Here is a 16,673-nt window from a genome sequence, read left to right on the forward strand (position 1 = left end):
CTAGAATGTCTGTGTCTGCCTCTAGCTCCTCCCTAGAATGTCTGTGTCTGCCTCTAGCTCCTCCCTTGAATGTCTGTGCCTGCCTCTAGCTCTTCCCTAGAATGTCTGTCAGCCTCTAGCTCCTCCCTTGAATGTCGGGTCTGCCTCTAGCTCCTCCCTAGAATGTCTGTCTGCCTCTAGCTCCTCCCCAGAATGTCTGTGCCTGCCTCTAGCTCCTCCCCAGAATGTCTGTGCCGGCCTCTAGCTCCTCCCTAGAATGTCTGTGCCTGCCTATAGCTCTTCCCTAGAATGTCTGTGCCTGCCTCTAGCTCTTCCCTAGAATGTCTGTCAGCCTCTAGCTCCTCCCTAGAATGTCTGTGTCTGCCTCTAGCTCCTCCCCAGAATGTCTGTGCCTGCCTCTAGCTCCTCCCCAGAATGTCTGTGTTTGCCTCTAGCTCCTCCCCAGAATGTCTGTCTGCCTCTAGCTCCTCCCTAGAATGTCTGTGTCTGCCTCTAGCTCCTCCCTAGAATGTCTGTGCCTGCCTCTAGCTCCTCCCTAGAATGTCTGTCAGCCCTAGCTCCTCCCTAGAATGTCTGTCTGCCTCTAGCTCCTCCCTAGAATGTCTGTCTGCCTCTAGCTCCTCCCTAGAATGTCTGTGCCTGCCTCTAGCTCCTCCCTAGAATGTCTGTCTGCCTCTAGCTCCTCCCTAGAATGTCTGTCTGCCTCTAGCTCTTCCCTAGAATGTCTGTGTCAGCCTCTAGCTCCTCCCTAGAATGTCTGTGTCTGCCTCTAGCTCCTCCCCAGAATGTCTGTGCCTGCCTCTAGCTCTTCCCTAGAATGTCTGTCAGCCTCTAGCTCCTCCCTAGAATGTCGTGTCTGCCTCTAGCTCCTCCCTAGAATGTCTGTCTGCCTCTAGCTCCTCCCCAGAATGTCTGTGCCTGCCTCTAGCTCCTCCCCAGAATGTCTGTGCCTGCCTCTAGCTCCTCCCCAGAATGTCTGTGCCTGCCTGTAGCTCCTCTCTAGAATGTCTGTGTCTGCCTCTAGCTCCTCCCTAGAATGTCTGTGTCTGCCTCTAGCTCCTCCCTAGAATGTCTGTGTCTGCCTCTAGCTCCTCCCTAGAATGTCTGTGCCTGCCTCTAGCTCCTCCCTAGAATGTCTGTCTGCCTCTAGCTCCTCCCTAGAATGTCTGTCTGCCTCTAGCTCCTCCCTAGAATGTCTGTCTGCCTCTAGCTCCTCCCTAGAATGTCTGTCTGCCTCTAGCTCCTCCCTAGAATGTCTGTCTGCCTCTAGCTCCTCCCTAGAATGTCTGTCTGCCTCTAGCTCCTCCCTAGAATGTCTGTGCCTGCCTCTAGCTCCTCCCTAGAATGTCTGTCTGCCTCTAGCTCCTCCCTAGAATGTCTGTCGGCCTCTAGCTCCTCCCTAGAATGTCTGTGTCTGCCTCTAGCTCCTCCCTAGAATCTGTCTGCCTATAGCTCCTCCCTAGAATGTCTGTGTCTGCCTCTAGCTCCTCCCTAGAATGTCTGTGTCTGCCTCTAGCTCCTCCCTTGAATGTCTGTCTGCCTCTAGCTCTTCCCTAGAATGTCTGTCTGCCTCTAGCTCCTCCCCAGAATGTCTGTGCCTGCCTCTAGCTCCTCCCCAGAATGTCTGTGCCTGCCTCTAGCTCCTCCCTAGAATGTCTGTGCCTACCTCTAGCTCTTCCCTAGAATCTCTGTGCCTGCCTCTAGCTCTTCCCTAGAATGTCTGTCTGCCTCTAGCTCCTCCCCAGAATGTCTGTGCCTGCCTCTAGCTCCTCCCCAGAATGTCTGTGCCTGCCTCTAGCTCCTCCCCAGAATGTTTGTGCCTGCCTCTAGCTCCTCCCTAGAATGTCTGTGTCTGCCTCTAGCTCCTCCCTAGAATGTCTGTGTCTGCCTCTAGCTCCTCCCTAGAATGTCTGTGTCTGCCTCTAGCTCCTCCCTAGAATGTCTGTGTCTGCCTCTAGCTCCTCCCTAGAATGTTTGTGCCTGCCTCTAGCTCCTCCCTAGAATGTCTGTCTGCCTCTAGCTCCTCCCTAGAATGTCTGTCGGCCTCTAGCTCCTCCCTAGAATGTCTTTGTCTGCCTCTAGCTCCTCCCTAGAATCTGTCTGCCTGTAGCTCCTCCCTAGAATGTGTCTGCCTCTAGCTCTTCCCCAGAATGTCTGTCTGCCTCTAGCTCCTCCCTAGAATGTCTGTGTCTGCCTCTAGCTCCTCCCCAAAATGTCTGTGCCTGCCTCTAGCTCCTCCCTATAATGTCTGTGTCGGCCTCTAGCTCCTCCCTAGAATGTCTGTGCCTGCCTCTAGCTGTTCCCTAGGATGTCTGTGCCTGCCTCTAGCTCTTCCCTAGAATGTCTGTGTCTGCCTCTAGCTCCTCCCCAGAATGTCTGTGCCTGCCTCTAGCTCTTCCCTAGAATGTCTGTCAGCCTCTAGCTCCTCCCTAGAATGTCGTGTCTGCCTCTAGCTCCTCCCTAGAATGTCTGTCTGCCTCTAGCTCCTCCCCAGAATGTCTGTGCCTGCCTCTAGCTCCTCCCCAGAATGTCTGTGCCTGCCTCTAGCTCCTCCCCAGAATGTCTGTGCCTGCCTCTAGCTCCTCTCTAGAATGTCTGTGTCTGCCTCTAGCTCCTCCCTAGAATGTCTGTGTCTGCATCTAGCTCCTCCCTAGAATGTCTGTCTGCCTCTAGCTCCTCCCCAGAATGTCTGTGCCTGCCTCTAGCTCCTCTCTAGAATGTCTGTCTGCCTGTAACTCCTCCCTAGAATATCTGTGTCTGCCTCTAGCTCCTCCCTAGAATGTCTCTCTGCCTCTAGCTCCTCCCTAGAATGTCTGTGTCTGCCTCTAGCTCCTCCCTAGACTGTCTGTGTCTGCCTCTAGCTCCTCCCTAGACTGTCTGCGTCTGCCTCTAGCTCCTCCCTAGAATGTCTGCGTCTGCCTCTAGCTCCTCCCTAGAATGTCTGTCGGCCTCTAGCTCCTCCCTAGAATGTCTGTGTCTGCCTCTAGCTCCTCCCTAGAATGTCTGCGTCTGCCTCTAGCTCTTCCCTAGAATATCTGCGTCTGCCTCTAGCTCCTCCCTAGAATGTGTGTCTTCCTCTAGCTCCTCCCTAGAATGTCTGTCGGCCTCTAGCTCCTCCCTAGAATGTCTGTCGGCCTCTAGCTCCTCCCTAGAATGTCTGTGCCTGCCTCTAGCTCCTCCCTAGCATGTCTGTGTCTGCCTCTAGCTCCTCCCTAGAATGTCTGTTCCTGCCTCTAGCTCCTCCCTAGACTGTCTGTGTCTGCCTCTAGCTTCTCCCTAGAATGTGTGTCTGCCTCTAGCTCCTCCCTAGAATGTCTGTGTCTGCCTCTAGCTCTTCCCTACAATGTCTGTCTCTGCCTCTAGCTCTTCCCTAGAATATCTGCGTCTGCCTCTAGCTCCTCCCTAGAATGTCTGTGTCTAGCTCTTCCCTAGAATATCTGCGTCTGCCTCTATCTCCACCCTAGAATATCTGTGCCTCCCTCTAGCTCTTCCATAGAATGTCTGTCAGCCTCTAGCTCCTCCCTAGAATGTCTGTGTCTGCCTCTAGCTTCTCCCCAGAATGTCTGTGACTGCCTCTAGCTCCTCCCCAGAATGTCTGTGCCTGCCTCTAGCTTCTCCCCAGAATGTCTGTGTCTGCCTCTAGTTCCTCCCTAGAATGTCTGTCTGCCTCTAGCTCCTCCCTAGAATGTGTCTGCCTCTAGCTCCTCCCTAAAATGTTTGTCTGCCTCTAGCTCTTCCCCAGAATGTCTGTGTCTGCCTCTAGCTCCTCCCTAAAATGTCTGTCTGCCTCTAGCTCCTCCCTAGAATGTCTGTGTCTGCCTCTAGCTCCTCCCTAGAATTTCTGTGTCTGCCTCTAGCTCTTCCCTAGGATGTCTGTGCCTGCCTCTAGCTCCTCCCTAGAATGTCTGTCTGCCTCTAGCTCCTCCCTAGAATGTCTGCGTCTGCCTCTAGCTCCTCCCTAGAATGTCTGCGTCTGCCTCGAGCTCCTCCCCAGAATGTCTGTGCCTACCTCTAGCTCCTCTCTAGAATGTCTGTGTCTGCCTGTAGCTCCTCCCTAGAATGTCTGTGTCTGCCTCTAGCTCCTCCCTAGACTGTCTGTGTCTGCCTCTAGCTCCTCCCTAGACTGTCTGCGTCTGCCTGTAGCTCCTCCCTAGAATGTCTGTCGGCCTCTATCTCCTCCCTAGAATGTCTGTGTCTGCCTCTAGCTCCTCCCTAGACTGTCTGTGTCTGCCTCTAGCTCCTCCCTAGACTGTCTGCGTCTGCCTCTAGCTCCTCCCTAGAATGTCTGCGTCTGCCTCTAGCTCTTCCCTAGAATATCTGCGTCTGCCTCTAGCTCCTCCCTAGAATGTCTGTGTCTGCCTCTAGCTCCTCCCTAGAATTTCTGCGTCTGCCTCTAGCTCTTCCCTAGAATATCTGCGTCTGCCTCTAGCTCTTCCCTAGAATATCTGTGTCGGCCTCTAGCTCCTACCTAGAATGTCTGTGCCTGCCTCTAGCTCCTCCCCATTTCCATAGAACTTTATGAGCACAAACTGTCATCTCTCTCAGCAATGAGGAAATTTGCCTTCACTGAAGATAGATTTTTCCTGTGAATTAGTGATCAGTCCAGGAGCTGCTGGTCTCTTGCTGCCCAACATCTCCCACCCTTTTTGACTAGTGCAATCTTAGCTGTATACAGGGCACCTGTGACTGGCCGGTATAACGCATGGAGTGAGCCTCAGACTTCCTAGAGAGCAGGACGATATTGGAGGGATTTAGCAGAAACCTGCAAATATCTAAACTTCCACCAGCTGAATTATTCTGACATTACAGTTAATCAGTAAATCCATTACCCTGCGCAATTCTGGAGCACCTATTGGGGATGTACCTGGAATATTCCTCCTGATAATGGATAAGTAGACAACTGGGTGTTGCCATTCTTTGTAAATGAGGAGTGTTCCTTCACACCGAGACGCTCAGGTATAAGACAGTATTTATGGGCAACAGTCAAAACGACAGCCGGAACTCACATCATCTCAGGAATGGTTTTGATTCAGTAGCATAAAAAAAAAGGAATACAAAAAAAATAAATAAATAATTTAACACAGTAGAACAAAAATTAAAAAGGCAGAAAATAAAAAATATCAGCTGCGCTCCCCGGCAACATGATTCAGACCTGCATGGCCCTTTGAAAATGCAGGTCTGAAACCTGGTACCTGGGAGGAGCACAGCGGATATATTTCTTTTGTTTTATATTCTTATGTTCAATTTTTTTTTTTTTTTTACACTACTAGATCAATAAAGCAATTCTTTTAAGATGTGATTGCCGGCTACCGTTGTGTCTGCTGCAATTACTGGAGTATTTTGCACATGGACAGGTGAGCCGATTGCTCCTTTTCCACACAGTAAGCATGGAGCACACCCCGTTCTCAACACATTTTCAGAAGGAATAGGCTCTATGAAGGGGTTCCCCAAAACCGCATTCTTTGGAGGGGGGAAGCAAGTAAAAACTGGTAAGACACATGTCAGGTATAGGGACGGGCGGAGGTAGTCACAGGACCCCGGCTCATACTGACCCAGTTGCTGGACTGAGGTCCTGTGAATCGATCTGCTCATCTGTAGCCAGGAGCGATGACTGCGCCTCTATAACATCCCAATGTGATGACCGCAAGTCTGGGTTTACCGGCAGTCCCATGTAAAACCATGATTACCACACTAAGTGTCAAAATTCTGCATGTCTGAACACAGCTTAATAACACCAAACACATTCGTCAGGGAACTCCAATGACATATTGACGTTGTATAAACAGACAATTTTGTGGATTTTTTTTTAATGAGGTTTTTCAGGTGAGATCATCATAAGAAATAAGTGCTACAGTCTGAGTGCAAGATCTCTAGATAGCTGAGATTTAGCGGACCGTTTTTTAGGGAGGTCACAGATTATTATGTGGAACTGCCAACCTAGACACACACGGATGGAAGATCAGGCACAAGCCACAGGGGCGTTCCCAGACGCTGATCCACAGACTCGCGGGTAAGCGGTGACCCCCTTATTGATGGATGGGCCTAATCTTTAAGAACCAGTGGGGCCTTCACTTGCTCGGCTACATCTTTTCCCAACAAGGCTTCCACTATGGAGAGGGCAAACTCAAAGCTGGTGCCAGGGCCGCGGCTGGTGATGAAGTGGCCGTCCCGCTCCACCCGGTTGTCAGAGTACTTGTAATGACCTGAAGGGGGTGCATAAGAGCAAATAAGACCATTAAGTAATATATATACTGTGCAGAAAGTCCAAAGAATCAGTGCCAAAGGCCAAGAACAACGACTGCAACCTTTCAAGTGGTCTACATACACAGTACCTCCATTCATCATCTTGTCCTTAGCCAGAGGGTGAGTGGTCACACTTCTTCCAAATCCTATTCCATGGGCCAGCAGCGCGGTGGGGCCTGTGAGGAGCAGAATACACATTAACCCTCTATAGGATGCCAGGTAGGTAGAGAGGCTTGGGTGCAAATGCTGCCGCCACCTCCTGACCCCCTAAGGTGCCACTTCTATACATAGGGGAAACATCTACCAGGACGAAGGTTGCACACTCTTAGTTTAGGGGTGGGCTTCAGATCCTAGACCTCATTTAGTTAACAAAAGGAGGTCTGATAAATTCCCATCTGACAACCAGAATGCCCCAAACTGAGCGCTGGGCTCCTCCCTATTTGAGGCCGGTAGGTTGCAGACCCCCCGCACATGTGGTGGATAAGCCCCTGGCTCTCATCTAATTACAATCGGCCATTCTTCAGAGGGAGAAGTCAAATCTAACAGAGCATTCAGGCGCCAGAAGTGTGGTAAGTGACTGCAGCAGACAGGAGAGACTGCACTGAACTGTCGGTGTGCACAGTCAAGCTTTCAACATATGGTGAGGAGGCAAGCCATGACAATTAGGGGGCAGGATGGTGCACTCATCTGCACAATGAAGGAAGATTTTGTTTTCCAGAAAACTAGAAGCAGACATGATCACCTCATAGAGGCCATGTCCCTTATGTGACCACCAGCTTAGACTTTGGGGCGAGGGACACTTGCTATAAAGACTTCGCAAAATGACCCCCTTGTGTATATTTGCACCACACAGCGTCCATACCGGCACATATGGCGGCGATCAGACCCTTCTTGGCATCTTGTTCTTGTAAAACCTCTTTTACTGCAGGAGACTGGAGGGGAATAAGACAGGAGCATGAAGTGCGGAGAACCCACCACCAGCGTCATTACCGGCCTTCTGATATTTCTACAAGACGTATCACCTCTGACAAGTTCTGAGCGCCCAGATTACCTCCCGGGAGCACCACCACATCATAGGGGCCCTGGAAGAGGAAAAAAAAAAAAACTAAATAAACATACATATACTCTCCTGGACCTGCTGAGCAGGGAGTCAGCTGTACAGCAACGCTGCAAACCCCAGTTATTATGAAGATTACTAGCGCAGACCCCCAACAATCACCATGTGATGGAGTGTATACTCTCAGCCTGTCTTCAGCAGCGCACCACTCCCATCTCCCGGTTCCTGGGGGTGGCTGTGCAGCAGGTAGACCCCACAGCATTGCCTTTAAAATTTAAACAAGTGCATTGATGATGTAATTAAAAGTGGATGACTAATTATTGCTTTACTCATTGGGCCTCATTAATTACTCATCCAATCACAGCTCAGCTTTCATTTTTACAGCGTGGTGTACAAAGTGAAACCTGAGCTCTGATTGGTTATCCAATCTAATCTAGCTGAAGCTTAAGGAGCAGACAGGACACTCAGTGAGGGTCGGTACAGGCAACCGGCAGCCAAGTGTATCATCAAAAGGCATGAAGAAGGAGGAAAGTTTGCAAAAAGATTTCTCAACTTAAAAAGAAAAAAAAAAAAAAAAACACAACCCCCTTTGGGCCTGACCCATCCCATAAAAAAAAAAAAAAAATCCAGGAATCGCTGGGTTAAATTGCAGACCAGAGAATAATTGGCAGGAGGAGTCTTCCTAAATTAGTCCAAGCCATGTCAGATTGTGGAGCAGCCAGAAATTCTGACCTTTAGCTGCAGCCCACACCAGTTATAGAACAGCGCAGCACACGACACTACAGGCTGAGCAGCCATGTTGGAGGGGGAGAGAGGAAAAAATATAAATATTTTAAAAAATATAAATAAAATTTTTTTTTTTATTTTTTTTTTAAATAAAATAAGTCCAGCTCCCACTCATCAGTTTGCACCAGAACTCTGAGCAAAGTGGATGGCGAGGGCACAGCACAGATCTTCCCCAACATCCCTCTATTTAATGGAACATCTATACTAAGGGCAGCAACACCCGTCACTCACATCTGCCGCACATCAGTCTGTAGGACATGGCCAACCCACGTTCATTAGACAGATGCCAAAAGGACAAGGGGGGGGTAGGGCCTGTTGGATTTTAACATGCCTGATCGTTTGGTTCTCAAGGAAGAGGAGTTGCCCTTCTGCCATTTCCAATTGGTTTTCCTTTGATGACTGCAGTGGAGAAGTCCCATCTACAACACATGACCGCTGCAGCTAATCAACATGCTCAGCTGGGATGATTGGTTGCAGCGGTGAAGCACTATTGGTGGGATTCTTACCACTGCAGCCCTCAAAGACGACCCATGACAGCTGCAGCCAAACATTAGCTTCACTGGTCTCATATTGACTTCAACGATTGGCTGCAGTGGTCTCATGGTTTAAGCAAGACATTATCACTGCAGCAGTGAAAACCAAGACCCTCCAGGGAGCAGCACAAGGAGGCAGGATGGAAAGTTTTTCATACGTTCTCTTCCCTGGCTCTGCCCCAGGTATTGGTGAACATGTCCCCTGTGATGGAGGATTGGAGAATAGCTACAGCCACATGCTGGACGAGCCACAAGGGCCCGTTACTGGTGGCCTCAGAGCCAGGTAATAGCCGCCAGTGCTCTATGGTAAAGGAGATGTCCTGGAATGGAAAAAAACATAGCAGTTTCCTTCTTTGAATAGCGCCACCACAGGTTGTCTATGGTACTGCAGAATCAGCCTCATTCACTTCCATGGATAGCGCCACCACAGGTGGTCTATGGTACTGAAGGATCAGCCTCATTCACTTCCATGGATAGCGCCACCACAGGTTGTCTATGGTACTGCAGGATCAGCCTCATTCACTTCCATGGATAGCACCACCACAGGTGGTCTATGGTACTGAAGGATCAGCCTCATTCACTTCCATGGATAGCCCACCACAGGTGGTCTATGGTACTGCAGGATCAGCCTCATTCACTTCCATGGATAGCGCCACCACAGGTGGTCTATAGTACTGAAGGATCAGCCTCATTCACTTCCATGAGCTAAACCAGTAAAGCCCTGGGCGAGGGGCAGGTGCAGCTCTTGGGAGAGAGTCAGTACACTGGATTACCTTAGTCCGGGCTTCCTCCAGGCTGGTGTCCGGACAGATGACCACGTCTCTGCTGCACTGCACCGGATCTTTGCCCGTCAGACCCGCGACAGTCACGATGATCTGTTCATTAGAAAATAGAAGAGGATAAAGCCCAATAAATAAGTGATTTATACAACCCGTCCCTCATTACAGCACTGGAGGGGCTATAATTGTGATCCATAGGCGAGTGCCAGCCCTTGCCATCACAGTAATGCCCATAGTGCAGACATTGCACAAGTAAAGGAAAAAAAAATCCCTTGAAGGAGAAGCCCTTTAAATTGTCACCACAGGGAGCAGCATTGAGAGGGGGGGTCTTATTAGTGGTCCAGAGGTGGACTCAGAGCCCCCTGCTGTCCCCAGCCCTCGTGTACTCACCCCAGCTCTCCTCATCACATCAGTGGGGATGACCGTCTCCATCTCCTCTGCCCCCTTGGCCAGGATCACCAGCGCTCTCTTACCGGCCATACTGCTGAAGAAACGTTTGCACTTTGCCTGTGTCTGCAAAATCCCGGCCGCACGCCTCCTCTATAACCAATCTACAGGGAGCCGCCGGGGACAAACTTCCAAAACGCGAATCAAGTTAGACGACTGCTGCCACCTGGTGTTCACGTGTGATTATGACACCTGCTCTCATTACACGTCTGCTCCATGTACCTCAGGCCTCGTCCAGACGTCAGTGGTTTTCAGGTATGCAAAAAAAATATTCTACGTGTGTCAGCAGTGTTTCCTAGGTGATTTTCAGGTATGGATAGATAAATCTAAATTACACTGAAGCAGTTAAAATAAGACAGGACATGTGCGCATTACGGTCATTTTATGGCGCACTTTTTCAGGTGGATTCTGGGACGAGCCGGCCTGAAAAAGACCCCTAAAAACATACCTATGGTGCTGATTATTTTTGTTGTTTTTTTACCAGTGTGGAAAAAGAAGTAACGTTAATATCTTGAGGCCTTTCTGCTTTTAAAATGGTAAAAATTGAGTTACTGAACGAACTCGGTAATTATAGGCCAGTAAGTTTAACCTCTACTGTGGGTAAAATCCTGGAGGGCATTCTAAGGGATGCTATACTGGAGTATCTGAAGAGGAATAACCTTATGACCCAGTATCAGCACGGGTTTACTAGGGACCGTTCATGTCAGACTAATTTGATCAGCTTCTATGAAGCGGTAAGTTCCGGTCTGGACCAAGGGAACCCAGTAGATGTAGTGTATATGGACTTTTCAAAAGCTTTTGATACAGTGCCACACAAAAGGTTGATACATAAAATGAGAGTAATGGGGATAGGGGAAAATATGTGCAAGTGGGTTGAGAGTTGGCTCAGGGATAGGAAACAAAGGGTGGTTATTAATGGAGCACACTCGGACTGGGTCACGGTTAGTAGTGGGGTACCACAGGGGTCAGTATTGGGCCCTCTTCTTTTTAACATATTTATTAATGACCTTGTAGGGGGCATTCAGAGTAGAATTTCAATATTTGCAGATGACACTAAACTCTGCAGGGTAATCAATACAGGGGAGGACAATTTTATATTACAGGCTGATTTATGTAAACTAGAAGCTTGGGCTGATAAATGGCAAATGAGCTTTAATGGGGATAAATGTAAGGTCATGCACTTGGGTAGAAGTAATAAGATGTATAACTATGTGCTTAATTCTAAAACTCTGGGCAAAACTGTCAATGAAAAAGACCTGGGTGTATGGGTGGATGACAAACTCATATTCAGTGGCCAGTGTCAGGCAGCTGCTACAAAGGCAAATAAAATAATGGGATGCATTAAAAGAGGCATAGATGCTCATGAGGAGAACATAATTTTACCTCTATACAAGTCACTAGTGCGACCACACTTAGAATACTGTGCACAGTTCTGGTCTCCGGTGTATAAGAAAGACATAGCTGAACTAGAGCGGGTGCAGAGAAGAGCGACCAAGGTTATTAGAGGACTGGGGGGTCTGCAATACCAAGATAGGTTATTACACTTGGGGCTATTTAGTTTGGAAAAACGAAGACTAAGGGGTGATCTTATGTTAATGTATAAATATATGAGGGGACAGTACAAAGACCTTTCTGCTGATCTTTTTAATCATAGACCGCTGACAGGGACAAGGGGGCATCCTCTACGTCTGGAGGAAAAAAGGTTTAAGCATAATAACAGACGCGGATTCTTTACTGTAAGAGCAGTGAGACTATGGAACTCTCTGCCGTATGATGTTGTAATGAGTGACTCATTGCTTCAATTTAAGAGGGGACTGGATACCTTTCTGGAAAAGTATAATATTACAGGGTATATACACTAGATTCCTTGATAAGGCGTTGATCCAGGGAACTAGTCTGATTGCCGTATGTGGGGTCGGGAAGGAATTTTTTTCCCCATGATGGAGCTTACTCTTACCACATGGGGTTTTTTTGCCTTCCCCTGGATCAACATGTTAGGGCATGCTAGGCTATGGGTTGAACTAGATGGACTTAAAGTCTTCCTTCAACCTTAATAACTATGTAACTATGAATTGGCGTTAAAAAATGCAAAAACACAAAAACTGCAAAGAAAAACTCCAGACTTGATTCATTGTGTTTTTTGCCAGTTTTTGTGACTTTTTGATTTGCGCCCTTTTTCAAGTGTTTTTTTTTTTTATCGTCTGGTTCGTTTCTGACTTTTCCGTCAGAGCAGCTCCTCCAGGTGTTTCCCTCAGGATTCATCAAATGTGACTTTTTCAAAAGTGAAAAAAATGGAGTAAATCCACTTCAGTCACCCAATACACACCCCTTTTTTCCCTGGAGTTTTTTTTATTATTATTTTTATTTTATTTTTTATTATTAGTAGTATTATTATACATTTTGGACCATTTTTTTTACTGCACAAAATTCATGACGCCTGTGCGCCACATTGAAGAATTTGGTGCAAGAAAAAAAAATCAGCAATGAATACAAGACAAAAAAAATAATAAAAAAAAAAAAAATGCAAGTAATGAATCAGGGCTTTGACCTTTTTTTACTGTGGATTTTTTTTTAATTATTTTATTGCGTGTTTGTGTCCCACGGAGAGATTGGCATACAGTTTATTTTTACTGTAATATTAGCAATTAATTGTAAATTACTTGTTTATTGTTAAAGGGGTTTTCCAGCTCTAGACGAGCACACTGTCTGCATCCCCCAGTAGTCCCAGCACTAGTGGGCGATCATGTAACCAAAACACGCATACTTGCGGCCACGTGTGGAATTGAGTCTCCTAATTTAGATTGTTAGAAACGGTCGGCACATGATGGCCCCACTGGCGTTGGGAATACTGGGGAATCGTGACAGTGCGTGCATTGCGCACTGAGATATTGTGACTGCAGAAAGTTGTCTAGAGCTCAGAAAACACCTTTTAAAAATCTCCTCGATGTATCACGGGCAGATGTATGGAGCAGGCTCAGGAGCTGAGCCCGCACCATACCAGGAGATGGCATATGCCTGTAACAGCAGCAACCGGAGCCAACTCCAATCGCTGCTGTTTATCCATATAAATATCGCTGGCAATCACTCACAGCAATATACAGTGGGTACGGAAAGTATTCAGACTCCTTTACATTTTTCACTCTTTGTTTCATTACAGCCATTTGGTAAATTCAAAAAAGTTCATTTTTTCACATTAATGTACACTCTACACCCCATCATGACTGAAAAAAAAAACAAATGTAGAAATTTTTGTAAATGTATTAAAAAAGAAAAACTGAAATATCACATGGTCATAAGTCTTCAGCCCCTTTGCTCAGTATTGAGTAGAAGCACCTTTTGAGCTAGTACAGCCATGAGTCTTGGGAATGATGCTACAAGTTTTTCACACCTGGATTTGGCGATCCTCTGCCATTCTTCCTTGCAGATCCTCTCCAGTTCCATCAGGTTGGATGGTGAACAGCCATTTTCAGGTCTCTTCAGAGATGATATATTGGGTTTAGGTCAGGGCTCTGGCTGGGCCAGTCAAGAATGGTCAGAGTTGTTCTGAAGCCACTCCTTTGTTATTTTAGCTGTGTGCTTAGGGTCATTGCATTGTTGGAAGGTGACCCTTCAGCCAAGTCTGAGGTCTAGGGCACTCTGGAAGAGGTTTTCATCCAGGGTATCTCTGCTCATGGCCGCATTCATGTTTCCTTTAATGGCAACCAGTCGTCCTGTCCCTGCAGCTGAAAAGCACCACCGTAGCATGATGCTGCCACCACCATGTTTCACTGTTGGGATTGTATTGGGCAGGTGATGGGCAGTGCCTGGTTTTCTCCACACATACCGCTTAGAATTATCACCAAAAAGGTCTATCTTCGTCTCATCAGACCAGAGAATCTTATTTCTCATAGTCTTCAGATGTTTTATAGCAAACTCTATGCGGGCTTTCATATGTCTTGCACCAAGGAGAGGCTTCCGTCCGGCCACTCTGCCATAAAGGCCTAACTGGGGGAGGGCTGCAGTGATAGTTGACTTTGTGAAACTTTCTCCCTTCTCCATCTCTGGAGCTCAGCCACAGTGATCTTGGGGTTCTTCTTTATCCCTCTCACCAAGGCTCCTCCCACGATTGCTCAGTTTGGCTGAACGGCCAGGTCTAGGAAGACTTCTGGTGGTCCCAAACTTCTTCCATTTAAGGATTATGGAGGCCACTGTGCTCTTACGAACCTTGAGTACTGCAGAAATTCTGTTGTAACCTTGGCCAGATCTGTGCCTTGCCACAATTCTGTCTCTGAGCTCCTTGGCCAGTTCCTTCCCCCTCATGATTCTCATTTGGTCTGACAAGCACTGTGAGCTGTGAGGTCTTATATAGACAGGTGTGTGCCTTATAAATCAAGTCCTATCAGTTTAAACACAGCTGGACTCCAATGAAGGAGTAGAACCATCTCGAGGAGGATCACAAGGAAATGGACAGCATGTGACTTAAATATGAGTGTCTGAGCAAAGGGCCTGAATACTTATGACCATGTGATATTTGTTTTTCTTACATTTGTAAAAATTTCTACATTTCTGTTTTTTTCAGTCAAGATGGGGTGCGGACTGTACATTAATGAGAAAAAAAATTAACTTTTTTTAATTTACCAAATGGCTGCAATGAAACAAAGAGTGAAAAATTTAAAGGGCTCTGAATACTTTCCGTACCCACTGTATTTATATGTGTGTAATATCTATAATATAGTCGGAGATGTGTCCTTCTGCCCAAAGCCTCCAGCGCTTGCCAGAACGTTGGTTGGAGTGTGTTACTAACAGGAATGTTTGAGACTGTGTTCCCAGTTCTCTTCAGGTCATTGACCAGGCCCTCCTGGGCAGTTCTGGGCTGATTACTGACCTTTCTCAGAATCATCCTCAGGCTATGTACACACGTTGTGGATTAGGCTTAAGGTACCTTCACACTAAACGACTTTGCAGCAATAGCGATCCGTGACGTTGCAGCGTCGTGGATAGCGATATCGTTGTGTGTGACACGCAGCAGCGATCAGGATCCTGCTGTGATATCGCTGGTCGGAGCTAGAAGTCCAGAACTTTATTTGGTCGTCAGATCGGCGTGTATAAAGTGAAACCAGAGCACAGCAGTGACGTCACCGCTGTGCTGTGCTTTTACTTTACGGCCGGCACTCACAGTCAGTGCGGAAAGCAGACGGTGAGGGACGTGTGACAGACAGCAGAAGGTGAGTATGTACTGTTTTTTTTTTACATTTACACTGGTAACCAGGGTAAACATCGGGTTACTAAGCGCGGCCCCGCGCTTAGTAACCCGATGTTTACCCTGGTTACCCGGGGACTTCGGCATCGTTGGTCGCTGGAGAGCGGTCTGTGTGACAGCTCTCCAGCGACGCTGCAACAATCGGCATCATTGTCGATATCGCTGTAGCGTCGTTTAGTGTGAAGGTACCTTTAGGAATTTCCGGTGTGGATTCTGCAACTCTTGGCAGAAAATGCAGGTGCGGATTTGACGTGTTTTTTGTGCCTTTTTGCGTTTTTTACTCCTGTGGATTTCTGTAATGGAATGGGTATAAAAACGCTGCAGATCCGTAAAAAAGAAGTGACATGAAACTTCTTTTAATCCGCAGCGTTTCTGCACTGAATTTTCAGCACCATTAGCACAGCGTTTTGGGTTTTTTTACCATTGATTTACATTGTACTGTAAATCACTTGCAGATCTGCAGCGTTTCTGCACCGCAAAAAACGCTGCTGATCCGAAGGAAATCCGCAACGTGTGCACATGCCCTCACCCCACGAGGTGAGATCTTGCATGGAGCCCCAGACCGAGGAAGACTGACAGTCATCTTGTGTTTTTTCCATTTTGTAATAATTGTGCCAACAGCTGTTGTCTTCTCACCAAGCTGCTTTCCTATTATCCTGTAGCCCATCCCAGCCTTGTGGCAGGTCTACAATTTTGTCCCTGCTGTCCTTAGACAGCTCTTTGGTCTTGGCCATGGTGGAGAGGTTAGAGTGTATGTGGACAGGTGTCTTTTATACAGGTAATGAGTTCAAACTGGTGCAATTAATACAAGTAATTAGTGCAGAATAGGAAGACTGCTTAAAAAAACAAAACCTAATATGTCTGTTGCAGCCAGAATTATTGCTGGTTGGTAGGTGATCAAATTTGTAATTAAATTGCATCTTATTACATTAAATATGTCAAAATCATACAATGTGATTTTCAGGTTTTTATTTTGAGATTTTTTTATCTCACAGTTGAAGTAAAACCTATGAGAAAAATTACAGACCTCTCCATTCTTTGTAGGTGGGAAAACTCAAAATCGGCAGTGTATCAAATACTTATTTTCTCCACTGTATCTATGGATTATATATATTTATTAGTCTGGCATTTTAGTGCAATCCTATTAATTTTATTGGAGACAGGCTGCAATACCAGACACAAACCAGGAGCAGGAGGGGTGCCGTTTCAGAAAATGGCAGACAGTTTTCTGATACTGGGCAAATGCTTTACATGGGGGTTATTTAATCAAAACCGATTTAGCTGGGATGTACTGGTGGGCGGATTTTCAGACACCTGCAGCAAGATGCAACGTGTTAGTCTGGGGTGTAGCATCACTCCCTGTTATTTGCCACCAATGTCCTTATCACAATGTTGTCACTTTTCATATGAAACCAAGAGAAAAGAATTAGTTCTATCCATTCGGTCTTTAAACTTTATCCAAGAAAACATCCTGACATCAGTGAACGACCTCCATGTACTGCACATCGTGCCCCAGTACATCAGGGGTCGGGCTCTATTATACCTTCCTCTTTAGCCTCCTCCAGCCAGTGTTATACATCATGCAGGAA

General features: G+C 47.1%; 1 protein-coding gene across 1 annotated transcript; it reads right to left on the bottom strand.

Annotated features, from left to right (window-relative positions):
• Positions 1–5,060: 5,060 nt before the first annotated feature.
• On the bottom strand, positions 5,061–9,956 carry PARK7 (Parkinsonism associated deglycase). Its single transcript, XM_077250293.1, has 6 exons — positions 9,789–9,956; positions 9,393–9,494; positions 7,266–7,325; positions 7,106–7,175; positions 6,333–6,419; positions 5,061–6,203 (listed from the first exon to the last, which is right to left on the bottom strand). Exons 1-6 carry the CDS (start codon positions 9,876–9,878, stop codon positions 6,043–6,045), a joined length of 570 nt encoding a protein of 189 aa, XP_077106408.1. The 5' UTR covers positions 9,879–9,956; the 3' UTR covers positions 5,061–6,042.
• Between the last annotated feature and the right edge of the window lie 6,717 nt (positions 9,957–16,673).

This window comes from Ranitomeya variabilis, chromosome 4 (assembly GCF_051348905.1).
Source record: "Ranitomeya variabilis isolate aRanVar5 chromosome 4, aRanVar5.hap1, whole genome shotgun sequence".
NCBI lineage: Eukaryota > Metazoa > Chordata > Amphibia > Anura > Dendrobatidae > Ranitomeya > Ranitomeya variabilis.